Source organism: Tetrao urogallus (genome assembly GCF_951394365.1).
Source record: "Tetrao urogallus genome assembly, chromosome: 3".
NCBI classification, from domain to species: domain Eukaryota; kingdom Metazoa; phylum Chordata; class Aves; order Galliformes; family Phasianidae; genus Tetrao; species Tetrao urogallus.
In genome coordinates, this window is record NC_136815.1 from 44626524 (window position 1) to 44653082 (window position 26559).

Sequence of the window (26559 nt, forward strand, 5' to 3'; positions counted from 1 at the left end):
AGAGTCAGAACTTTCAGAAGCTATGGAAAAGGTTCTGCCTTGGACAGGCCACCGCTTTCTATAGCAGGTTGATGACACAGGCTATTGAGTCCTTACAGAGAATTGTTTGTCTTCTGGTTTTAGACGGCTTTAATTCCTCCAAATTGCTCCTTGAATAATAGGAAAAAGGCAATTTGAATTTCAGTGACAGATTGGACATAACAGGTTGCAACTATTAGGTCTAATTTTACCATACTGAGAAATAAAATTGCCTAAACATAAACATCGATCACTGATGCAGTAAATTAATTTGTACAGAAAAAGTAGTTTAACTGCAGTGCACATTAAACATAGAAAATTTTCAAAATTACAGCTCTCTGAATTAATTTGTACACTTGTTTACTTGTTAAAAGCAAAGCATAACTTATTTTTCTTTTTTTTTTCCCTTCCTCATTGTGACTTCAAATTGTGAAAAGCAAGAACAGTCATTCAGGTTGTCCAGAAAAGAACAAGAGACAGCACTGCAGCTGTGGATGTAACCTAAGTTCTTTTTTCTTGCTGCTGTCTCTGAACACATTAATAGAATTACTAAAGACCTCTTTGAAATACTGTTTAATTCTAGCAAGCAAATTCAGCATTTTAATCGGCCTGAGTTATGTTTTGTTAAGAATTGGTGGTGAGAAGTAATTAAAAAATTTTACGATTTGGTTCGGCGATGAGTTTACATTCAAGTGTGTCCTCAGGCTTATTTAAACTGTTGAAATCTTCCAAAGTGTTTCATAAAAAATGTCACATGTATCTTCCTATTTCTCCTGCCATATCTTTTCCAAAAATCTACACGTGCTACTACCCCAAATTCTAATACGGTGCCTAGAGACTTACCATAGATGCCGGCCAACTTTTCTTAATTCTGGCAACTGCTATTTATAATATGTTTACTATTTTATAAAGTGAAAAATAGCATGCTTTTCTTATTTTAAGCCTCAGCTATAATGCTGGTGTCCGTGTGCAAGCACAAATGCATATGTAAGCTTTATAAAGGTAGCCTGAGTCACAGCGGAACAGGATCTGCCAATGTGGCTTATTTTGATGGTATCTGGTGTCTACTGTTTTCAAGGACAGTAGTTCGATTCAAACACAGTTCTGATAAGTGGCAGGTTTTCATGTCTTTAATGCCCTGACAAGGGCATCACTCTCAAGAGAGGGAGGTGAAACCATTTGGATGAGAATTTCTTCCCCTCTCCTTTGTGCTGACACACCAAGATAATGGACAATTAATAGCGAACCTTCTCTGCAGGGAAAGTCTAGGGTTATCACTAATACAAAAGTGCTCGGGAAGTGTTTGGATATGAAGGGGAGAGAGAAAAAATAGGCATAAAAACTACAGTGCAGGACCAGTGCAGAGCTTAATGTGCAGGTACAGGTTTTTTTCACCTGAAATTATGGTGAATGATTTGTCAGTAGCAGCAGCTGCAACTTTTTAGACCTGGTTCACTGCTCTTGACATCAAGCAAAGGATAAGAAGAATCTTGCCATTTATATCCTTTCTGCAGGTGAGAAGGCTGGTTGCTATTTCCTGGAGATACCAGCTGGCAGGGCTGGCTGCTCTTAGTGTGTATGTCTTGTTGTAAAGTTTACTGCAGCAGGATATGGAGGACAGGTCTAAACAAACCACTTCTTCACCTTTGCTTCTGCTCCCCCAACAACATTTTAGGCTCACCTTCAGCCTCGCTGTTCCCATTTGTATCGCATGGGGATTATTTTCCTTTCCTGACCCTCAGCATGTACATTTCCCCATGCTTGGAGGAAGGTTGCTTTCTACATGGCAAGTCTGTACAGCCCACAGTTTTTGCTTTGCTGTTCAATCCCAGCAAGACTCAGTCGCTCCTGGAACAGTCAGCAGCCCCCAAGTCACCTGGAGAAGGAGTTGCTGGAGGTTGAAAGTCAACAGGCAAACTGCCTTGGGGATTATTATGGCAGCCACTTATGCACTGTACCTCTGTACCAGATCTAGTGATTGATGCTGTGACTGTGTGCCTCTGCTGTCCAAGTAAACAGAGCAAAGGCGTACAATGTTTCCTGAAGTTAGACAAACCAAAGATTAGTCTAAACTGAGCGTGGAACAGGTTAACTGATTTTTCTCTACCCTAAGCTTTCATTTGTCCCTAGCAGCACTGAGCTGTCAATACAGCGTACAGCTACTGATAAGTATGGGTTCTCCTCAGCCTGGAGAGATCTGTCTGATAAGATAAGATGGCCTTAAAAAAGAGAGAGAGAGAGAAAGTACGTTAACTGCTTTGACTGCAAAATACCCCCTGGTAGCCAGAGATAAGACACCTTGAGCTGCTCAGAAGGCCTTAGACAGGATGTAAATGAAGCCAATAGGAAAAAAAAAATCATTTCAAATCCAGCCACTGTTCTGCACTACTCTTATTTCCAGCCCTGACAGCAGAAGGCTTAATTTACTGTATTTCACACCGAGATTCCATTCTACACTGAGGAAGCTACAAAGGATTGTTTTAGATATATGCTTTGACAAAGCAGAGATCTCTTTATTTCTGGAGAGGCCTCTATTTCAGACAGTTCATCATGAGTTTCAGCAGGCTTTGATGAGTGGAAATTATACAGAGAGGAAGGAAAATGCTGCCTTCTTCAAAGAATCTCTCCATCTTCCATAAGTAAATTGCCCAGTTAAGCCTTTATTACCATTAAAGAGCTGAATGAAGCATATGTATATTAAATGCAACCCTCACCTTGCAAAATTCCAGAAGGATGGACTGGTGACCCGCAAGATAGGAAGGCAGGTGGTAGATGTGATATTTACAGGTGACAGCTTTATAGTAGCATTTGGTCTCCTGACTGTTCTCAACTGGGAAATTTGTCATATCCTACTTATGGGCTAGAGCACCTATTATTCAGTGAAAGCCACACATGCTAACCTGTGCCTATTGTATGATGAGAGAGGGCTGTATTGCCTGGCACTGCGATTTGCCTGTAGTGAATCATAGAATCATTACAGTTGGAAAAGACCACTGAGATCGTCTAGTCCGACCAGAGAAAGGGTGCTGGAGACATGCTGCTCCAAGGTGACAGTACTGCCTGAGAGTAAGCATTTTCGTGCCATTCTGAGCACCAACTTAGCTTAAAAACCAAGGTTATCTTTGCTTGGGGACATCACTTTGAACAGCTGTGTGGCACATCTGCACTAACAGCCAGAGCTGGGGAAAAAAAAAAAAGAAAGCCCAAGATGTGATGTAAGTGAACTATAAGAAGCTAACTAGAAATTGTTATCCAAAAGCAACCTCTCTGGGTCCTCCAGAGTTGGTCAGTGCTTTTTTTTTGTACCAAAAGTTTGTCAGGTATCTGTGGCTTGGCAGTCTCTGTGAACCACCCTATATTGAGCATCTGGGTGCCCATCACCTTTAATCAGCCTGCTGCTAAGCTCAGGGCACAGCAGGCACTTATAGTAGAAAGTGCTGTGTTCCTGGCTTCCCTATATAGGGGCCAAGTAGTTTGAGTACTAAATGGCATGAGGCCTAGATTCATTCCCTCAGCATCCTGAGGGGATTCAAAGCCCCGTTTCCTGCCTCTGAGCAGAAGGTCCTCGGATCTGCAGGGGTCTCTTCCCATGGAAGCTGGACTCACTGGAGCAAAGAGCACCATATTCATAGGGCTGGTGGGAGCACATTTGAGAAAGGACTGTTAACCTATTGCGAATTACACTCAGTGCTGGGGCTCTTGCAGTCTGGAACTTGCACTTAGGTTTATTTTCGTTTTTCATCCAGCCACTCTTTAATGTATAAAGAGCCCAGTCCTCTCCTTTCCCAGCTGCATGCCCAAGCTGCGAGGTTGCAGACCTTTTCCTGCTTCCCCTCGGGGCCCCATGAATTCTGCTTTCTTTGCTTCTTAGGCTCCTGGAGACACCCAAGTCCCTTTGCAGATCTAGGTCCAGGAGTTTTCACCTGTGTAAATAAGACCGCCACCACATCTCTGTCATTTGAAGAAATAAGCAGTTCTGTGTTTATTTACTGTATTTCATTCTAGCACACTGTAAAATAACACCGCTATGTTTTTGAAAGCGTTAAGTGACAGCCTTGCTTTCTCTTGATCTTCATTCCCTTTTACTTTCCATTTCCTATAAAAAATGTTGCAATCTCTTTCCCTGGGCTTCTTTCAGATGCGATTATTTACTCCTTTCTTTCTTCTCACCTCACATTCCTTTCTGTTTGCTTCCCACCCCTTGCCTTTTTTTTTTTTTTTCTTTGTCCTACTTTAGCCCCCATCCAAAATGTATCTTCTGCTGTATTTCTGGTCTTGAGGCAATGAAGCAATGAATTGGGATGGTTGAAATAGAGGCACAGGTGGGAGGGACAGGCGCAGGCTGAGTGTGAGGTGCATCCCCCCCCAGTCCCTGCAGACTTTCATGATTAAACTCTAGATTAACAGAAAGAAGGGCGATATTCAAATGAGAACCCAAGGTGGTGCTTGGCATCTCACGGGTTTCTGCCTGCAAATGCTGCTCAGGGGCTCCATCTTTTGTCTGAGCCTCCAGCTACGGAGGTTTTGACAGGCTGCCCATCTCCTCTCAACGCCTGGGGGCTGGGTAGAAACGGGGGCTTGGAAGACAGCTTTGAAGCGGGGGCTCAGTCAGCTTTTAGGGTGTGAGCCTCTGGATTATTTGATTTTGGAAAGGAAGGAAAGAAAGGAATGCTTTGCTGACACCGGACACACGCCTTATGTTGTGACCTGTGAAAGAAAGCAGCAGCCTATTCATTTTAATATCCGTATGCCATTGGAGAGTTACCTTTATGACCAAAACCATGGTATAGGGTCTCAGAGGCTTCAATGTACTTCTGCAGCTATCAGAAGGAGCTGCAGTTCAGGGAAAAATTGAAAGGACAGAGTTTCTTGGTCTTGTCGATGGGGGAGAGCATGACCCACTGAAAGCAGAACGCATGAGAAATTACTGGTGTCCAGTGAGGAGTCTGAACTCTTGTCCTCTAGTCGTGTGTTCTTCTTAGTAAGCAGCACAAATACTGTTATCAGCACATATTATAATGATTATTTTCTACTACAGTACTGATTAACCGAATCCCCACTTTTGGTACACGAGGTTGTTAACATGCAGATTCTTAGGAGACCACCGTTATGTGCACGTTTGCTAGAATATTTCAATAGGTTTTCTGCTCTCCAATTAGCTTGATTCTAAATGTAATTATTCTCAGGGTGATTTTTCCTGACCCTAGCTAGATGGAACAAGCCTGGTGGTCTCTGACTCATACCGTACAAACAAACAAACAACTACTAAGAGAAACAGCAACTTAACAGCGGAAGAAGTACACTGTAAATGTGTTTGTCACATTGAAGCAGTGGACAAATGAGCTAATTTGAATCGCTTAGTGCTTGTACAGTCACAACAAAACAACCCCTGTAAATTAATTGTGTGACATGTGATTCCCAATTATGTAAAGCAGTATAATAAGCTTTGAGGATGGTGACTGCCATTAGTTATATGTAGAGGACTGTGGAAAATTACTTATTCTTTGCCTTGAGAGGCACAAAGTACAGGCTTCCTCAAACAAATGGAGGGTAGTAGGTAGCTCTGTGTTCTCCTAGTTGCAAATTGGGTTTTGTGTGTCATCTGAAAGGTGAAGCAAGATGCGAACTGCTTATATTTCCTTTAATTTGGCTGTAGAAGACGGAAATCATTGGGCTCCGTCTGTTCAAATGATCTTTAAGCAACAACTGAGGAAAACATTTACGCTCCTCTTTACATATGTAATAGTAATATATCTTGTGAAGAAGACATAATGGAAGTGGAGGCTTAGGTTACCTTAGGAGAGCGATACAGGAATGTTAACTACTTGTCTAAGCACTAAAGGCATTTTATTAAAGCAAGCAGGTTTTTCCTGGGAGGTATTAAAGCATCTTATTTGTTATTTCTCGGAGCTGCCTTTCTTATGAAATTTAACGTGGGGAAACCTGCCTAACAGCTTTCTGGGTTTTGTTGATCAGGAACCCCTGTATGTTCTTGCTCCAGCCAGTAATCTTAACTGTTAATGCATTTAATTGGTATTCCCAAAGTAGTTTTGAAATATTGATAGATTTTAAAAACATCTGTAAATTATAAATAATTTTTAAAGTTCACGTTTCTCTTTTGAATGCCCATTACAGAGTATTACTTTTCAAGCCATTTAATAAGTTATGAGACAAATGAGGGAGTTTAATGTGGGGTCACCGATGTGAAAAAAATGTGATGGTTATATTAAAGTTGCAGTTTGAAGTTCTTCCAAAACTGTGTGTCTTTCTATAGAAATAAACAAATGGAGAATGTGATATAATGATATATATTTTATTTAGAGTTACTTTAAGGGTAGGTATTCTCTGCAAATTCTATTAAAATATTCAAAATCATAGTTTCTTTTAGTGGCCTGTATGTTAGGACATAGCTGAAGCCATGTTAATGCCTAAATGCTATGCTTTGATCTTGTTACTTAGATATATTCCACACACTGCACCATATTGTTTTATTTCAGTAATATCCAACCTCTTCATTTTCCATTTGTTCACACCTGCATATTCCCTTAAGATTGCTTATCTCATTTTCAAGGTAGCCCTGTAGACAATTAGTGGTGATAGTAATATAAAATGTGTCCAGCACTAAAACCTGAAACAGCCATTACAAGTAAACTATATGATATATAATAACCGCTCCACTCAATTACCTGCAGAAAAATGCAAAGATTCAAAGCTGTGGAGATCTATCATACATCCAGTTAACTGACCTACCTATCTGCTGCTTAGTCCTTCCTTTGCTACCATTTGAATTCTATCTTGTGGTTTGTTATTGGGTAAAATGGCAAAGCTGTATGTTGTCCATTCAAACATTTCAATATGTATATGAGCACAGCGGCTTGTATACAGTTTTGTGTGGACAGCTCTTTGGCTGATGGGGAGAAAACAAGTAACATCTACACCACGATTCAATGCGTACATGTGCTATACACAGTCATCAATCTATTGCATGTGAAGGATGTATTATGTGTTCATGTTCTGCTGCCTGACATTTGTCATTTCAAGTATCCATTCCCTTCCAGTGTATCCACCATTACAAATTTTGTCCCTTGCTATTGTGGTACTTCAAATTGGGTCCTGTAGGATGGAATGTGACCGGTCTGCCGTTACCACTAGCTGGGCAAACCACTAAGAGAGTTTCTGTAAGGCTTGGAGCTGGGGGTGTCGATCAGCTGAATGGCTATGCTTTCTCCTTGGTTGGGTCCATTCGCTTCAGCTTTTTGCCAGCTCTGTGTTTCAGAGTGGAGGAGAAAGGATTTTTCTGGCAGGATAGCTCAAACCTGGGAGATACGAGTTCTCCTTCCTCCCTTGTACAGATTACATTTGTAACCTGAGGCAAACTGCTCCACTTTTCTGTGCTCCACTTACATGAGCAGCAAAACAGGGAGAACAGAAAACTTCTTTTTATAAGATATTGAGAATATTAATTAATTTGTAGTTGTAAACTCTATCAGAGGAATGTTATATATTATGATGCATAAAGATTTGCTGACATTTTCTCTAGGAAGGTGACCATTTGTCTAGAGGCAGCAAAAATATGTTTAAATCATAAAGTAAAATAAGGCATGATAAAGCAAGTGCCCAAAGCGTATTCCAACCAAAACGTGCCCATGTCATAAACCTTCCTGGTGACTAAATAATGTTTTTCTGAAGCAGTACTGTTATTTCAGTCAGCAGCGCTAGGGAAAAGATCACATTTAAGACTTCACAACTACTGAGGTTGGCACATGAGCGGCTGGCTGTGAACTCCACAGAGGTGCTTTTGTGCTTGGATGCTCCCCCTTCTTCCCTCCCCCTTCTATGGGATAACTCCTTCTGGTATTACTTCACTTTTCTGTTAGTGAGCACTTTCCCCCATAAATATGACTGAACAGGTGTTACTCTGCTACTAACTGAGTTTCCAGCTGTCCTCCTCCAGCACAGACCAGGCAAAATCTGTTGTTTAGTCCTATTAGACAGACTAGAGAACTATCAAGCCTGAGATGGAGGTCTTCCTTGCAGGATATGGTAGGTTTGTTGCCAGAAGATGGTCAGGAAGGCCTGGCTGGCTAACAAAGACAGTCCTTCAGCTGCTGGGTGTAGTTCCAGTTTTGCATCCCCTTTGGCAGCAGCACAGAGACTGCTGCAGTGTGGCCAGCCAGCAAAATTAGGAAATAAGGACCTCTTTTATTTACTCAGGCTGCTGAATCATGGGCATTTCTGTCTGCTTGGAGAAAAGTCAGGCAGCTCTACTTTCCACTGGAAGTCTCAGGAGTGCTTGGTACTTTCATCTCAGAGTGTTCGCACACTTGTTTTAATGTGCTTTATGGAAATGGTGAAACTCAGCAAGTACAGTTGGTGGAGAAAAACATCTGCACTAACTATTCACACACATTTGCATCTTTAAATAGACTTTTAGGACTTTTAGCTGATTTCCAGTGAAGTTTTTCAGTTGCGAGTGCTAGAGCTTTCTTAGAGGCAGTGAGTGTGAAGTGACTGGTTCCAAAAATTAAAAATTTACGTGGACATGTTAAGTGCATCACACTGAAACTCAGAATAGTTGCCGTGACACAGAAAAAGCATTTACGGTAAGTAGCACTTAGTGAGTGGCAAAGGATAAAGAATACGTCGATACAGAAAATATATTTTAAAACTCCATAAACACTCCGTGGTGTACCTGGAACCCTCCCCTGCCCCCAGATTGTTGTATGCCACTCCTGGGGACTTGTATCTGAATTTCATCCAGAGTCTTTGAAAACAACTTGCGATAACATTTAAAGTCAGTATTTGTAATGTTGACATAGCTCAGTGGGTAGGTGTCTGCTGATTTATATGCACACGCATGTATGCAGAGTAGCAGCAAACTGTTCGTGTTTTCTATCAGAGTGACTGACAAAAAGGGGTTGGGAGCCTTTTATCTCATCGGCAGGCCAAGCTTCACCCCCAGCATAAAGTCAGGTCTGTGTGAAGTGCCCTTGGAAGGGGAAGAGGTGGGGTTGGAGCTTAGAGCCTGTTGCTGCTCACTGAACGCCACCTCGTGAACACAGCCTCAGCACGTGGTGGCACGTGGTGGACTACAGCCATTTAGAAATCAGTGGTTGCGTGTGGTGCAGCATCCTCACGGGAAAGATCTGCTACAGCCCCTCAGCTCACATGTGAGCGTGGGGAATGTTGTGAGTCCATACTGCACATCATTTGCCACGCTCACATTGGAGTCCATACAACAAAAGCCAATCTGCAGCAAGGCATTTCCCTCGTCAGCAGGAGCAAGGACCCTCCATAGATTGTCAGTGGCCTGCAGGCCCTGCCACAAGCCCTTGATGTGAGTGCACGCAAAGGCCCTCCTGGAGCAGCAGCCGCCTGGGGGTAGGCCGGGAAGCCATGCTGGCTGCCCTGTGACACTCATGCACAGGAAAATCCTGTTGACCTCCATGATGTGCCATGCCGGGTTCCCCAGGCCTGGCTGGGAGGAAGCAGTTCTTCAGGAGCACAGGAAGGTCAGATTTTCAGATTTCAAGCAACGTAAATGGATGCTTTACTAGTGGTTTGCTTTCTTCCTTTTTGCTTCAAGAGAAGTGTTGTGCAGGATTAATATGGGCTTGGATTAAAAGCCTTGACAGCAGTGTGACATGCAGAAACACTTGTGTTTGCTGGCTTTAAAGTAAGAACTGGCTCTGTGCTGTAATAACGCTGTTCCTCCTCCACTATTTTTTTTTTAACCTTGCAAATTAACCCATGCAAATGAGGAGAACTGGATGGGGGAAAAGGAGCTGCCATTGCTTGTCCTGTGGTCATTCTCAGCACTTGATTGCAACCCTCTGCCAGTCCAGTGTCCCACTGGCCCTCACAGGCCAAAGGGAATAGTTGTATAAGAGGTAAACCCAGGCAGGCAGATAGTAGCCACAAGAAGAAGGTGATTTGCTATTGTGTCAGTGATAATGCACCATTTATAATGCTTACTATATATTCCTCTAAACATTTACACAATAATACATCATTTTTGAATGGGATATACATTTTAATAATAAATTTGGTTAGAAAATATGTGGCCTAGGCAGTTGCAGGCTATTTTTCTTTGTTCGGTTGCTTGACATAAATTTCTGTTTATCATCTGGCAACGTCCATATGTAAGAAATATATTTGATTTTTAAAGGACAGAAGCTTTTCCGCTTAAGAAACCTGGCTGAAAATGTTCATCTGAAATAAAATGTAACAAAAGTTTACATTTTTTCTATGAGTAATTTTTCCATTGCTATGATCGTTTCCAATTTTAGAGTCAAACCCAGCAATTTGAAAGGGCTGTGCACAGATTTGCATCAAAAGTCTCCCATGAATATTCCAGTCATTAATGTACCAACTTGAAAACTCAACTGCTTGGTATCATTTAGTAACTATGACAATAAGTAATGTTGCTTTAGTACGCTGCAAAGCATTTCAGTAGATGATAGTAGTTTTGTTGGAGGAAAGGAATTTTTGTTTAGTTTTTTTTTCTTAACAAAACTGACACCTTCGCTTTCAGTTCAAATTTGGGTTGCTTAGGCTTGGGATTGCTTTTTTATTTAAGTGTAACTGATGCAGATTCATACATAGATAAATGCAGGTATGTACCGGGGTATGTGTGCTTATGTGTGTGCATGCGTGAGAAAGGTGAGTGTACTTTGTGAACCTCCCCCCACCTCGAGAGGTAAACAAGAGGATAAAAAACATGGAATTCCAGCTTATGCTGAAAAGCATTGTGTCAGTGGGCAAGGATCCAGGAATGGTGTTTGGTTGTTTTCTCAGAGTTCGATGGTTACCATCTGGCATTGATAGGGAGATGGCGTTGTCATCAGTTTCGAGATGCAGGAAAGAAATGAATACTCATCTGTTTCCTGTGGATAAGCAAGACGTTGATCATCTAGTAAAATCTTGTTACCTTAAAGAAAACATGCTTGGAATTTGTTTACATAATATACACCAGCTCCAATTTTTATGTTAGTGTAGCAGTTTCTTTGAGAGAAGGATGGAGATGTAAAGAAACAGCGTTTTTCAAAAGCACCCTAAGAAAGACATTTTTCAAACAGGTTTATCTTGTCTCTGCTTTATTATTGTAATTAATTTTACTTTTCAAAGGAAGAAAACCACCAAGTGTTACCCATGGAATGGAATAAAATGATTATTTGATTTAGAGTGATCTTTCAAGCATTCTTATGAGTTGTAGTCATTGTAGCATTGTAGTTCATGCTTAAAACAAAAGGTGTAAAAATTGTAGAGCACACCTGGTTAAAAAAACACCAATTATGACTTGCCCTGTGTAAAGGTGAGATTATATCATGGATAGCTAGTTTAATTTATCATCTGGCTAGCATTCCTGTTTTGTCTTTTCCTTGTTACTCATAAATCTTTCAGCTTTTATCATAAGTGTTTATCATTTTTCCTGTTTCCAGTTTTCCACAAGTTGCTTTGTCTGTGATCACCTCACAGTACAGGTTCTGCTAGACAAAGGAAGTTCAGCTGGCTGAGGCTTTTGCAAAAAGGAAGAAATGGTGGGCAACCTCTTGAACTTGAAAAAGGAAAAAAAAAAAGCGGTTCACATTTGACCCTTGTGAAACTTTCTAATTTTCCGTCAGCTTGGCTGTTGGTTTGTTAGTTTGTTTTGAACATTTGATGATCTAGCTGCCAGCTTTCAGGAACTGAACTGCATAGTTATTGGAGAAATCTGGTTACACTTTGTTAGAGAAAAGGTTACCATTTATACTGTTGCCCGGTTCCTCCTCTGTAATTTTTTGTATTAGTGTTTAGAATAACACTCAAGACTCTCTCACTAATAGCCTACATTCAAAATCAACTTCAAGAGAAAAAAAAAATTGAGACAAAGCAGAGGGAATTTTTTTTATTAAATATTAGGAATGTGGGTTGACTATATTAATTTTAAATCATTCCTGTAATATTTTCTCCTTTCCTTTGACTCTTCAGATGCTCACATAATATGCAAATCATTTTCCAATGGATACAAAAGAAACATTAAGTATATTAAAATCTGCATTTTAATAAATGTGTCAGTGTATAATACATATCCTGCAACTGAGAAAAAAAAAACATAAAAAAGCAATAAAAAGGTAATATAGGCACAGAAGTATTTAATAACTTTTAATGTTTTACAATCGGATAAAAATAAATGTGGTCTTGAAGCTGTTTGATACAGGTTTAAGAAATGCCCTAGTCTGAGTTTAATACGTTTTGGCTCTTTAGGAATAGCAGGTCTGTGTTGTTCGTGTGCATCTGATATCTCCTTTGACCTGTAGGGATTAAGCTTGTGGACATGTTTCTTTTTCATTTCAGATGGAGTGGATGTTGAGGATGACCCCACTTGCTCATGGCCAGCATCATCACCTTCCAGCAAGGACCAGACTTCCCCGAGCCATGGAGAAGGTTGTGATTTTGGTGAAGAGGAAGGAGGCCCAGGGTTGCCCTATCAGTGCCAGTTTTGTGACAAATCGTTCAGCCGCCTCAGCTACTTAAAGCACCACGAGCAAAGTCACAGTGACAAACTCCCTTTCAAATGCACGTATTGCAGTCGTCTCTTCAAACACAAACGAAGCAGGGACCGCCACATAAAGCTTCATACGGGAGACAAGAAATATCACTGCAGTGAGTGTGATGCAGCATTCTCAAGGAGTGATCATCTTAAAATTCACTTAAAGACTCATACGTCCAACAAGCCATATAAATGTGCCATTTGTAGACGTGGATTCCTGTCATCTAGTTCGCTGCACGGCCACATGCAGGTTCACGAGAGGAACAAGGATGGCTCTCAGTCTGCTTCCCGGATGGAGGACTGGAAAATGAAGGACACTCAGAAGTGCAGTCAGTGTGAAGAAGGCTTTGATTTTCCTGAAGATCTTCAGAAGCACATTGCGGAATGTCACCCTGAGTGTTCTCCTAATGAAGACCGATCTGCTCTTCAGTGTGTTTATTGTCACGAACTCTTTGTAGAGGAAACGTCTCTGGTGAATCACATGGAGCAGGCTCATAATGGTGAGAAGAAGAATTCATGCAGCATTTGCTCTGAGAACTTTCACACTGTGGAAGAGCTGTACAGCCACATGGACAGTCACCAGCAACCAGAATCATGCAACCACAGCAACAGCCCATCATTGGTAACTGTTGGCTATACCTCAGTCTCAAGTACCACTCCAGATTCCAATCTCTCTGTGGATAGTTCAACGATGGTGGAAACGGCTCCCCCTATACCAAAAGGCCGTGGAAGGAAGCGGGCAGCTCAGCAAGTGCCAGATATCACTGGTCCTTCAAGTAAACAGGCAAAAGTTACCTATAGCTGCATTTATTGCAACAAACAGTTATTTTCCAGCCTTGCAGTTTTGCAGATACACCTGAAAACTATGCATTTAGATAAACCTGAACAAGCCCATATCTGTCAGTACTGTTTGGAGGTATTGCCATCTCTCTACAATCTGAACGAACATCTTAAGCAAGTCCACGAAGCTCCAGATCCAGGGCTGATTGTTTCCACCATGCCTGCGATGGTGTACCAGTGCAACTTCTGCTCTGAAGTGTTCAATGACCTCAACACTCTTCAGGAACATATCCGATGTTCTCATGGATTTGCCAACCCTGCTGCTAAGGACAGTAATGCGTTCTTTTGTCCCCATTGCTACATGGGGTTTCTTACAGATTCTTCTCTGGAAGAGCATATTAGACAAGTCCATTGTGATCTTAGCAGTTCCCGTTTTGGTTCCCCTGTGCTCGGAACCCCAAAAGATCCAGTAGTGGAAGTGTATTCTTGTTCTTACTGTACAAATTCTCCAATATTTAATAGCGTTCTTAAATTGAACAAGCATATCAAGGAGAACCATAAGAACATTCCTTTGGCATTGAATTACATCCACAATGGAAAAAAATCCAGAGCCATGAGTCCCTTATCTCCTGTAACGATTGAGCAGACCTCTTTAAAAATGATGCAGGCAGTTGGAGGTGCTCCTCCTCGTCCTGCAGGTGAATATATTTGCAATCAATGTGGTGCTAAGTATACTTCCTTAGACGGTTTTCAGACTCATTTAAAAACACATCTTGATACTGTCCTGCCAAAACTGACCTGCCCTCAGTGCAACAAGGAATTTCCAAATCAGGAGTCTCTGCTGAAGCATGTTACCATTCATTTTATGATCACCTCAACCTACTACATCTGTGAAAGCTGTGACAAGCAGTTTACTTCTGTGGATGACTTGCAGAAGCACCTACTAGACATGCATACATTTGTATTCTTCCGCTGCACCCTGTGCCAAGAGGTTTTTGACTCCAAAGTCTCCATCCAACTACACTTGGCTGTGAAGCACAGCAATGAAAAGAAGGTATATAGATGTACGTCTTGCAACTGGGATTTCCGCAATGAGACTGACCTACAGCTTCATGTTAAACACAACCACTTGGAGAACCAAGGCAAAGTGCACAAGTGCATCTTCTGTGGTGAGTCCTTTGGTACAGAGGTGGAGCTGCAGTGCCATATTACTACGCACAGCAAGAAGTACAACTGCAAGTTCTGCAGCAAAGCTTTCCATGCCATCATCCTGCTGGAAAAGCACCTAAGGGAAAAGCATTGTGTTTTTGAAACAAAAACTCCAAACTGTGGAACGAATGGGGCATCTGAGCAGGTTCAGAAGGAAGAAGTGGAGCTCCAGACCTTGTTGACAAATAGCCAGGAGTCCCATAACAGCCACGATGGCAGCGAAGAGGATGTGGACACATCTGAGCCTATGTATGGCTGTGACATCTGTGGAGCAGCTTACACCATGGAGACTCTCCTGCAAAACCACCAGCTTCGAGACCACAACATTCGACCTGGAGAGAGTGCCATAGTGAAGAAAAAGGCTGAACTCATTAAGGGGAATTACAAGTGTAATGTGTGTTCTCGAACATTCTTCTCTGAAAACGGGCTCCGAGAACACATGCAGACACACTTGGGACCAGTGAAACATTACATGTGCCCAATCTGTGGCGAGCGGTTTCCATCTCTTCTGACTCTTACTGAACATAAAGTCACACATAGTAAGAGCCTGGACACTGGAAACTGCAGAATTTGCAAGATGCCTCTGCAGAGTGAGGAGGAATTTTTAGAGCATTGCCAGATGCACCCTGACTTGAGGAACTCTTTGACAGGGTTCCGCTGCGTGGTGTGCATGCAGACTGTGACCTCCACGTTGGAACTGAAAATCCACGGCACATTCCACATGCAGAAAACTGGAAATGGTTCTGCCGTGCAGTCTACGGGGCGCGCACAGCATCTCCAGAAACTGTACAAGTGTGCTTCTTGCCTGAAGGAATTTCGTTCAAAACAGGATTTAGTGAAACTTGACATCAATGGTCTGCCATATGGTCTGTGTGCTAGCTGTGTTAATCTCAGTAAAAGTGGTAGTCCAAGTGTCAACATCCCTTCAAGCAGTAACAGACAAGGCATGGGCCAAAATGAGAACTTGAGTTCCATTGAGAACAAAAGCAAGGCAGGGGGACTGAAGACTCGATGTTCTAGTTGCAATGTTAAATTTGAATCAGAAAGTGAACTCCAAAACCATATTCAGTCAATCCACAGAGAGCTTGTTCCAGACAGCAACAGTACACAGCTGAAAACACCACAAGTATCTCCAATGCCCAGAATCAGCCCCTCCCAAACTGAAGAGGTAACCCTTTTTATTTTGCTCTTGACACCTTCCATCCTTTTAGAAAAAATCCCCCTTTTTTCAAGTTGTCTCGTCACTTGTCATGAAATTCTTAGGCTGAACCATGTTACATTTCCATCTGTAGCTATTAGCTAGTAATTACTTGCTTCTTGATATGCCTTACATCTTGGATTGAATTGTGCGGAATAGGACTAATTCCAGTCTCCCTAGGATATTGTCTTCTGTATCACTGAGGAGACCTATCTTCATGCCAGCACAACTGAGATCTGGAATCTTACCCTAGCTCTGTTAATGCGTTGGAATCCCCAGCTAGGAGTTGTGCTTACGGCAGGGAGCATTAATGACAGAGGAGTAGAACGCGGTGAGCCAAAATGCTGGCATAAGGGGTAGATTTTTAAAAAATATTTGTGAACAACAAACTGCGGTTGTTTTTTTTCGTTGCAAATTGTGTTGTAGACATTGATTTTCTCACTTACAGCATATTTGGATTAAATAGAAGTGCAACACTAGCCTAAGGTAAACTGGGAAATGCGTCCTTCAGAGGCAGTTCCTTGTTTTACTTTTCTTTCCATTCCCGAACAGATTTTGATGTTGCTGAAGCACCTAGTGCCTGATGAATGAAATCCTGTTCATGCAGTGTAACTTAGAAAATAAATCTACGTTTAAAAAAAAACCAAAGGGTCAAACTCTTAAAAGATCTCATCTGCTTTCTCAGACTCTAGTGACCAAGAAATAATGGCTGTATGGGGAGTATAGGGGGAATGTAGGGGAGTCATTTACTGACTGAAGGGAATCTGTTTTATCTCTGATCTTCAGAAATACTAGCAATAGAATGACCGAAAACTAGTATTTTAGGCACGGTATTTTGCATCATAACCTATTATAGTTCAGGAAACCTTAAAACACAGCACACACAAATTAAAAGAAATAATAGCTTTTGTTTCGAAGAAGCTTATAACATGTAATGATGCAAGTGTGTTGTAACCCATCACTGTGAATGCATATGGATACCCTGTGGTTAAAGAGCTGCTCTTCCGTCTCTTTCATCACTCCCTATTTGTGAGCCCATCTGTTGGGCAAGAAATCTCTTAGCCTGTCACCCAGTAGACATGTGCAAATTGGAGGGCGGGGGGGAAGCAGAGAGAAGGAGGGGTGATGCATAAGGATGTGTGGTTCAAGAGGTAAGTGTGGAGCTACTGAGAATATAGCTGGGAGGAGGCCACTGAAGCAGCACAGGACCTGGTGTGTTACCAAGAGGAACACTCCAGCTGGGAGATGAAAGTGTAATGCCAGTCAGGATGCATCCACCAGAGAAAGACTCCGTGCTTTCATGACATCTGCATCTCCAGTGTGCAAACTGCGGGTTATGGGTGACGCTTGGGGAATGGGATGTGTTGCATAGTTAATGGGAGGAGCTGTTTGTTAGACTGAGAACTTCAAGTCTAAGGAAAACCTTTTCAAAGAGGAGAGAAAAGGAGTGGCTCCCATTATTGTACTTCTAGGCCATTGATGGTCCTGTCGTATTGCTGCTGAGTAGGAATCACTGAGTGACCAGCTGCAGATTTTTGATAGATTCACAATCATCCTATTTTCTTTCATCTTTTCCCAAAAGGCTGCCTGATGTCTCTCTGCACAGTCATTTTGGAAGCCAATTCCTGGTACCTCAAGCATGAACAGAATCATACATGTTAAGATAGTTAACAAGATAACATGTTGCCAATTTGACTTTCTCTTCCTTGTAAACTAAGGAAAATGAGATTTAGGCAACTCTGCAGTGATATAAGGCCAGTTACCTTCAGTGTCCTCAGGGAATCTTCTTGTACTTGGATCAGGTATAATCAGGGTTTTTATGTCTTCTGTTTGGTCTCATGTTTCTTTTCTTGCTTTTTTCAATTTTTATCTTAGAAATGTACGTAAGATGAAAAAGCCTTTTAAACTACATCAAGATTTTTGAGTAGCATTTGCTTGCTTTCAAATCACCATTTGCCTTCTGCCTCCATTCAGAGTTCTTAAACTGATTTTTTGGTGCCTGTGGTTTTGTCTTCACATGTGTAACCTAGACTTTCAGATTCTTTTCTCATGGGAGGCAAAAAGCTATCAAGTTCCTGATAAAGCATTAGTACTTCTGGAAACTATAAATGCATGTTTATAAAATCTTGAAAGATAATTTAATTTTCTAACAGATATTATTTCAGATTGTAGTGATGCGAACGTTAGAGCGATGAGAATCAAAATTCAAAGTGGTATTGCAAAGATGTTCAACACTATAGATTTGTTATCCAGGCTGAGAGAAATGAAAGCATAAGCATATAACACAAACAGTAAAAACAAATTGGGTTTCTAAAATTTATTATTAGTAAGTGGCTTTGGTCCTGCACTGGAAGAATATTTGTTGAATTGAATGAGCTATTGAAGAAAGTTACTTGAATGTGCTATTTTGGAGAAATCTTCAACAACAAAAAAAATCATTACATTAAGGAGTGAAGGTTCCATTTGCATTATTTATAGTTGTTGGCTTGAGTTTTCAAGGTTCAAGTAAATAATAGTTCACTTAAGAAGCAAGAAAAATATGAAGTAGTTATCAGACAATTAACAGTACTGAATATACCTTTTTAAGATAAAAGATAACACTAAACACATGGTTTCTGCCTTCTTGGTCAAGTATTCTTGTGCTTAAGCTAGAACACTTTCCATTTTAGTCTGTACAGAATAACATGATAGGATGTGATTGTACTATTGTCTTCAGACAGACAGACTTGAGACTTGAACAGTTCAACTGTGGACAGACAGCTATTGAAAGAGCTTTTAAATTAGTAAATCTCTAATTTATTCTTTGAGCTTAATGAGATGCTGAATTCAGGCTGTAGATTTCTTGTAAAAATCCTAAATTATTGCAAGTATGCTGTTAGGCTAGAATAATAATCTTGGTGATACTTAATGTTTAAAAGTGAAGAACAAGGTTTAATATGATAGTGAATTGAGAACTAGACAGAGATTATTTTCCTGTCACTCATGTGCTTTGGCACCTCGGACAAATCCACTGGAACATCTCTTCCTCACTTTCCTTTTTGAGAAAATAATTTTGATAGTTTCTGAAAATTCATTGCCATGCTTAATTACGATACATTTTCTGCAAAGCTCTAGGAAGATAAAAAGCAATGTTCAAGAAAAGATGTGCAGCTTTGCCTCTTTTGCTCTTCTTCACTGTGTTGCATGCACCTAATGAGAGAACTGCTGGCACAGCAGAAAGGTGTGCCTTTTCTTTTTAAGCTTCACAACTTCTGTACACTCAGAACCATACCAGCATAACAGTTCAATAATAATTGTACTGCTAATTGCTTAGCAGACACAGGAGAGGAGGGAGTGGACTTTACACCAACAGTTCATTGGTAAAGCTGATCTGGTGCTGGTGTGTCCTGTGAGCCACTGTGCTCAGTTTGGGGTCCTGTTGATAACATCCAGAGTGGATGCTCAGCAAGCATAATTGCTGCTCTAAGTAGCTAAAGTTATGTATCACTTTTTTTCATGAATGTGAAGCTCATGTGAATTACTGTATTACCTGTGGCAATGCAGACAGTCCTTCATTAATAATACAAGGACATTCTGGGTTTTCTGGTCCTGAGAAGAAAAGGGGCAGTGCAACAACACTGCTAAATTACCGCAGGAATAAAGATGTTTATGTAGGTGTTGCAAAAGACTTACAGAAATTCACTGTAGCAGAGAATTAAAGTGCTGAACAAAGGAGAAAAGAACTAGCAACAGTGAAGCCAGCTGAAGAATGGCGGTGAGAATCTGGGGCTGCTCTCTGTCCCGTTGTGGTTGCATAGAGCTGTATGCCATGGTGGGCATGGCCCAGCAAGGAGCACCGAGCACATCACAGCACCATTCTGGAAGGAGCCATAAAGGTGCAGGCTGACAATGAGCTCATGGGAACGGTAGTCACAGAATTCAGGTGCTGAAGAGCTGATGGCTCCCTGAATCTCAACTCTGACCTCAGATGAATCTTGAAATGGTATCTCTGGGAGAACGAATGGCATTCAGGTAGGTGTACTATTTTACTTTTACATTTTTTTTTTGCCCCTCTTTATTTGTGGGCATTGAATCTACCTTTCTTACTGTTCCTCCCCTCCATTCCCCAAGACTGCCAAACTCAAAAAGACATAACAGGAGCTGCCTTTTGAAGTAGTTGGTTTGTTTCAACATCAGATACTGGCAGTCAGAGGCAGAAAGAAGAGAGGAAAGACTAAGCAACCCAGAAACGTTCCCAAATGCATGCTTTTGGCAGGGCAAGCAACTGCATTTTAGCAACATAAATCACTGTGCTTTTAACTGAAGAAATGCTCTGAAATCAATACTCATGCATTTAATTGAAATACATAAAGAAATTAAAATAATCCTCCTCATCAGCAATCCAAGCTGATCATTTGAACTACAGGATTTTTGTGGATAAGCACATAGACTTGTACTGTAAACATTGGGTTTCCTGTCAGTGAATCCATGCCTGTGATTTTCATGCTGGATTTTGGATTCAGGGATGGAAAAAGGTAAAGAAGGTTTGTTGCTGGCACAAAGATTTGTATTTGAAAGAGTTTGTGGAAGTAATCTGTAGCAAACATATTTTCTGCTTCTGGAGTTTCAGAACGAGCTTGCTAAAAATACAGCTTCACCTTCTGGCATCATTTTGACATTGTTTTCATGAAGATAATATGTGGCCATATGTATTTTTAGTAAGGGCTACTCTGTTCTTCTAGACACAGAGGGCCACCTTCACATTACTATACACTCTTAATTTCTGGTAGGAAATTGCCATGGAGTGGCTGACAAGATAGCATTTTTCTTCTCTTTGTCTTTACACTTTCAGTAATGATCTATCAGACAACTCCTCTGCATTTAACAAAGATGGTCCTATTGCTACTGTCCTGTTGCTATTAATCCTACTGAAGTTAAGCAGCAAATTTCCCACCTTTCTGCACTTACCAGTTTGTGAAAGGAACTCCTTATGTTAATTGGGAGCTGCTAAACAGTAGTAAGTTTTTTTAGTTTCCTGTTCACTTATCATTAAAATCTGATGCTGTCATGTTGTTTGTCAGATGCTTCAGCTGAGAAATTCTTCATACCTTTGCATCGGAGGAAGAAAGGATAACTTGTTCTCCAAACTTTACAAGAGTTCCAAGCCAAGATTTCCATGAAACATGGCAGCGGAAGGAGTACCTCCTTGAAGAAAAGCGAACAGGAGAGGGGCACAGGAAAATAGATGAAGACATTAAGCAACTCTAGAGAGGTCATATGCAAATGTACTTATGTCTCATAGAACTTCAACAAAGCTTTATGAGACAAAGTGCCCTAAGATGTACGCTCCTGCAGATCATCTGGGCAGTCCACTGTTTTCATGGGACTTTCCTCATTCATGTACCTGCTGGCCAAGTGACCAGGGTAACATCACAGTTTCCCTTCCACACAACCTCAGTGGAAAATGAACAGTACTTTGACCTCAAAATCATGTAGAAACCACAATAAACTTTCTCTTTTTTTCTAGCCTGATCATCTTTGGGAACAAGACATGGGAAATCATGATATGTCTCTTTTTGTCTCTTTGCATACTACTAGAGAGTTCTCTCTCTTCCCTCTCCAACTTTTGAACTATTCTTGCTCACTTTCAACAAAAACTTTATAGCTGACAGGAATATTAAAGTCTATAGAGTTTTTACAACTTTGGCGGAAGAAAAATGATCCAGCATATCATCTATGATAGAAACCAAACAAGAAAGAAGCCTTTTAGAGATCCAAACCGGGAAGATGGCTTTAGCTGAAGTTCATATCTGGTTTCTCTGCAGAAGTCAATCAGCCACAAGACGTGAAGCTATAAGGAACCATGATCCACTGTTTGTGGTGATTACACAGTAACTTTTTAACTGATTGTAAATGTTTTGAGAAGTGCTATTTGTTTATTTGTTTTTTAATCACTGCTCAATAAAGCTATTATATGCAATGTGTGTATTATTTATCTCGCACACCAAACATGACACCCGAATTTGTCACTCTGTCATGAGAAACATAAAATGTTCATTTAAAATGAATGCTAACTGTTCATTTAAAATGAATGTGCATCCCCACTACTGCTTGTTCCAGAAAGTTGTACAGAATGAACATAAATGAACCCCCTGATAGGTGGCATCTTGGAGAGTCCTCTTGTTTGACCTATATCTCTGTGAAGACTGGTGATTGGTCTTAACTCTAATTGGGTTATTCAAAATCTTTGGATACTTTTTTCTCCTTCCAATCTCATTTTCCATTTATTCTACTTACTGCATTCTTTTACAAATTATTGTATAAAATACGGCTGTAGATATGACAGCAGAAATGTGTGTCCTGTTAACATTAGTTGTTGGCACGGGGCATATCAAGGCAGGAGTCGGTGGGCACAAGTTGAAATACAGGGGCTTCCATATAGATAACTGGTACAGGTTGCCCAGAAGAGCTTTTGGAGTCTGAGTATTGCTGCCTAAACAGAGGACTGGTCCAAAATGGTGTCCAGAGATCCCTTCCAATCTCTGTGATTCTGTGGTTTCCAGAGTGCTTTTGGCCTGCCTACCAGATGCACCTCTGTATCACCTTGTTCTCTCTTGGTGTTTAAATCTTTATTGCTAGTATAGATGTCATAAGTCAGGGAATGAAAAGGTGGGGCATCTCAGTACAGTTCTACTAGTAACAATGTGCAAATCAATGAAAAAAACCCACACAGTTTGCAGTTTCTGTTGGAGACCTACGTTCATCAAAGTGAAGGCCCACATGCGTTCACTGATCATTCATAATACCCGTGAAATGCCTTTGAAAAGCCTCTTAAAAATATAGCCTCTTAGAAATGCAGTCATTAAAAGTTGTTTGCTGCTTGTATACTCAAAAGCAAGGTGCAAGGTAGGAGGAAAAGAGACTGTTTGTCCCCGTTGGTCATGCTTCCACAATTTTGGTATCCTGCATAGGATAGTGTTCCTCTCTTGCCTGTTACCCAGTTTCAGCAGTATGCAAAAAGGCATACCTAATGGCTTCTTGTGTCTGGAAGGCCTCCTCTTCCTTCTGCTTTTTCTGAGAGGAAATAGAATGGTTCACCAACAGAAAATGATCTGAGATTCCAAGCTTCCAAATTTCCTTCTTCCATCTTCATTTCCACTTCCACAACAGTCCTCTTGGTTTCTGTTCTGATGGCTGAAGTAGTTTTGGTGCGAAACTAGGAATGTGGCTGTCTGCACATGCCAATCCTGCAGCTTTCCCTGACAAACTCACAGTTGATCCTTTCTGCTGCTTGGGCCTTCTTTTGCAGGCCTAATAAGGGAATGTCTGCAACATCTGATTGTTTTTGTGGATGCTTTCTCTTAACCTTACTACTTCTGTTTTCTTCTAATCCCTGCTTCACAATTTCATAGTGCATATAATGGTGGTCTAGACAAGCCTAGACATACGGTATTCTGTTTCTGAAGTAAACCCCTTGATCTTTTTTTCTGTTAGAGTATGGTAGATTGAAGCCCATGAACTTATTACAAGATGTACCTAAGAGGAACTACTGGAATTTTAAGAAGCAGTATGAAAGTAAAAGGTTGTAAAATAGGACAGAGGGAACTGTGGGAGGTTCCTGTAGTTCCCTTAGAGGAAAGCAAGTATGTCTTCACTGGAAAAACTGCCAGACAGAAACCGTTGTGGGCAGCAATGAAGACTGACTCAGTGGCATGCTTGTTTTGCTGGTACACCACATCCTTGGGCAGCTCTGCTGCCGCTGTTGAAGTTTGCCAACTGGGCGTGCAGTCAGGCATCACTGCAATGTCAGCAGCTGTATGCCCGCTCAGACTGGTATATTTGTTAACATTGATGTGGCCTGACAGTATCCATACAGAGTGGTGCTATAATCACAGCAGTATGATTGTGGAATTCGGTTAGTGGAATATTTTATAGTGTAGGCAAGTTTTTGTATGGTTCCAGTCTTGTGAAGTCCTATTGGCTTCACAAGTGAAGCCTTCACTTGTGAAGTCCCATTGACTTGCTCAAGTGCAGAGCTAATTGCAGGAGAAGGATCTAAGGGGTTTAATCCTTCTCCTGATATTTCAATGAAAATTAATTTCTTATATATTATGTATGAGTAATATATTTCTGTTTGTACATTAATATTAATGCTGCATATTTTTGAGCACAACTGTTCCGTAGGATGGAATTATCCGCGTAAGTAATAGCCCAGAATTCTTCAAGAATAAAGGTTGAATTGAAAGTGGACAAGTAAGGAAAAGAAAAATGTCCCAAGTCTCACTTTAGAGATTGAAATTAATTGTCGTTAATTTTCCATAGAGTGGGAGAAAAGTGTTTTTAATGTTCAAATTAAATAAACAAAATGAGGTGTATAAAAGGCTCCCAGTTTTGCCTTTCCGTTAAAATCCAGAAAGCTTTTACAAAATTTGTGATGGTGAAAAGAGACAAAAGAGTATTCTCTTGTGCGTACTTGCAAACTATTAATTTTATTGGTCTACATCTGTTGCTGATTGTTGGTGAAGAAAGTAGTGGCTATATTGAATGGCAGTCTGTCTCAGTATGCCTTTTTTTTTTAAACAAAGGAAAAAAAGAACTAGACTTGAAAAAGCCCACCAGCAATTCATCAGCCTACTCAGAATATCAGCTTTCTGCATCTCAGACCTGCCAAGTCATGCTCTGCTGCTTGTGCTTTGATGCCACATCATCTGCAAAATTATCAGTGCAGTCTCGGTTGTAGTATCCCCTTAACATCCATAGCCATGTAGCTGCTCTGAGATTGAGATACGGAATGTGAGGATGCCTCTTGATGGGTTTGCAGTTCTCTCTCTTGTCTCTTCTCTCTCTCTTATTTGATTTTAAGCGCAGTGTAAGGAGACAGAAAGGGGGAGGAATGCTGACCTGTGGAGCCTATTTAGGGTACTTACTTTAGCTGGGGGGTTGGATCTGATGATTTCTTGAGGTCTCTTCCAACCCCTGCGATTCCATGATTCTGTGACTCTGTGACAGGAAGTTTAGTCACACCGCAAGCTCCAGATTCCTGAGAACTGCTCAGCATGTGCACTTGCCATGTTTTGAGGCCCAGTCTCACCCTGGATCAGGCCCTAGGATAGAAAATCAGAAAAAAGCATGTTTGTTTTCCAGATCCCAAATCAAATTCACGGTACTTACAGCTATTTGTAGTTACAAACTATGTAAACGTGATAGGAAGTAATCAAGAGAAAATAAATACAAGACACATGGTGCCAGTTTTATAGTCCCTTTTCTGTTAGGTACCTGATTTTCAAAGATGTGTGGAGACCTAAAGGATTAGAGAGCTTGAAGGGAAGAGATGCAGTTTTAAGAGGTTGCAAGATGTGTTTTCTGTATAGGGATGTGAGACATTGCAAGCTAATGCACTTCATCAGCTAGGGGAAGAAAAGATTTGCAACTAAGAGGCACCGAAGACAGCTCTGATTAAATACAGCATCCAGAATGCAAAGTTGGAAGACAGGACAGCAACTTAAGGCTTCAAGTAGAGAAGGAAGAACTGATAGAACTTTGTGTATTAAAGCAATGAGTAACCGCTGTGAAAGAAATTTCAGAATGTTTTTTTCTCCATTTATTGTTTTTCTTCACATAGAATTGACTGTCTTTTCTCTCTAAACGTGTACTCAGATCCCACTATACTTAAGACCCCAATAAACAAAAGCAGAAATTTTTTCATAAAATCTTTATAAACATATTTTTAATAACAATCAGGAGATACTACTTAAAGGGTGTTCTATTAGCAATGAGAAGAGTTAGCAATTAGTTCAGAAAAAATGCAAGCTGACAGTGGCCCATAAGCAAGATAAATAGCTAACTGTGCAGTGAAACTGTCTAACATATGCTTAGTTCTTTTAGAGCTTAAGGTTGACAAAGTAAGCATCCAAGAAGATAGAAAAGAAATCCTCAATTAAGGTACTGTCAAAAATAATCTGAGTTATGATGAAAAATGGCTAAATGGACAAATAGGCTGGGACCATGGTTGCTCTTGTGCCTCACGCAGGGCCGAGCACGCTGCTAACGCTTAATGAAATAATAATGTAAAAAATCAGCTGGCAGCATTAGGAGTTAGCACCAGCAAGTTGCTGTAGTTAGTACGCAAGTTTTAACTTGCTTTTGCAAATGATCTTTTGGGAGCACAAACACAGAAGCTATTTGCTTTCTCTTGTCAGATTACCTTTCTGTTAGTTTAACAGGTGGAATTCATTCCAATCTGGATTTAATGTGAGGGAATGTGGGAGAGAATGATTAGTCTGGGAGGGGGAAATCAGAGGATGTGGGAGGTGTAGGATTCCTCTTTTTCAGCAGTTGCAAGTTGACTTGGCTGTGTTTTTGATCCATGCCATCGTTCAGTGCTAAAACAAAGTGGAATAAGCCTTGAAAATCCCCCTTACCAGGATCACAGGGGTAAGCAATGTATCTGGTTGTAAATGGGAGGTTATTGTGATGATGAACAGGTACACATCAAAGTCATTTTCAATGCTAGAGACTATTGCATGCAGGAGAGGTCGGGATATAGTGCAGAATAAACTTGGGATGCCTGTAAGTCTGTAAGCAAAAGGGGATGGAAGGATTATGCATGAAGTTATGGGTTTGTGCATTTGATATAGACAGTGAGGAGAGAAAGTAGTGACAGAAGAACACTCAGAAATTTTGGATTTATCAGAGGGTAGGAAATAATGGTTCAGAAAGGGAGGATCATGTCTAAATTTTTTGCTAAAGAATGTAAACATTTACCAGAATCTTAGCAAAGCTTTTGACAGAGTATTGCAAGAAGGACTAATTTATTCGGTTGATACACGTGGCATAGGAAGAG

At 40.8% G+C, this 26559-nt stretch overlaps 1 protein-coding gene across 1 annotated transcript in view; it reads left to right on the forward strand.

The window, feature by feature from the left end:
* Nucleotides 1-26559, forward strand: part of ZNF521 (zinc finger protein 521) — a gene marked incomplete at both ends in the record, with an annotated part of 203325 nt that overhangs the window by 83159 nt on the left and 93607 nt on the right. Inside the window, one exon of the mRNA XM_079533874.1 lies at nt 12355-15707. Within this exon, the coding sequence (XP_079390000.1) occupies nt 12355-15707 (3353 nt within the window). The remainder of the gene's footprint in view (nt 1-12354; nt 15708-26559) is intronic.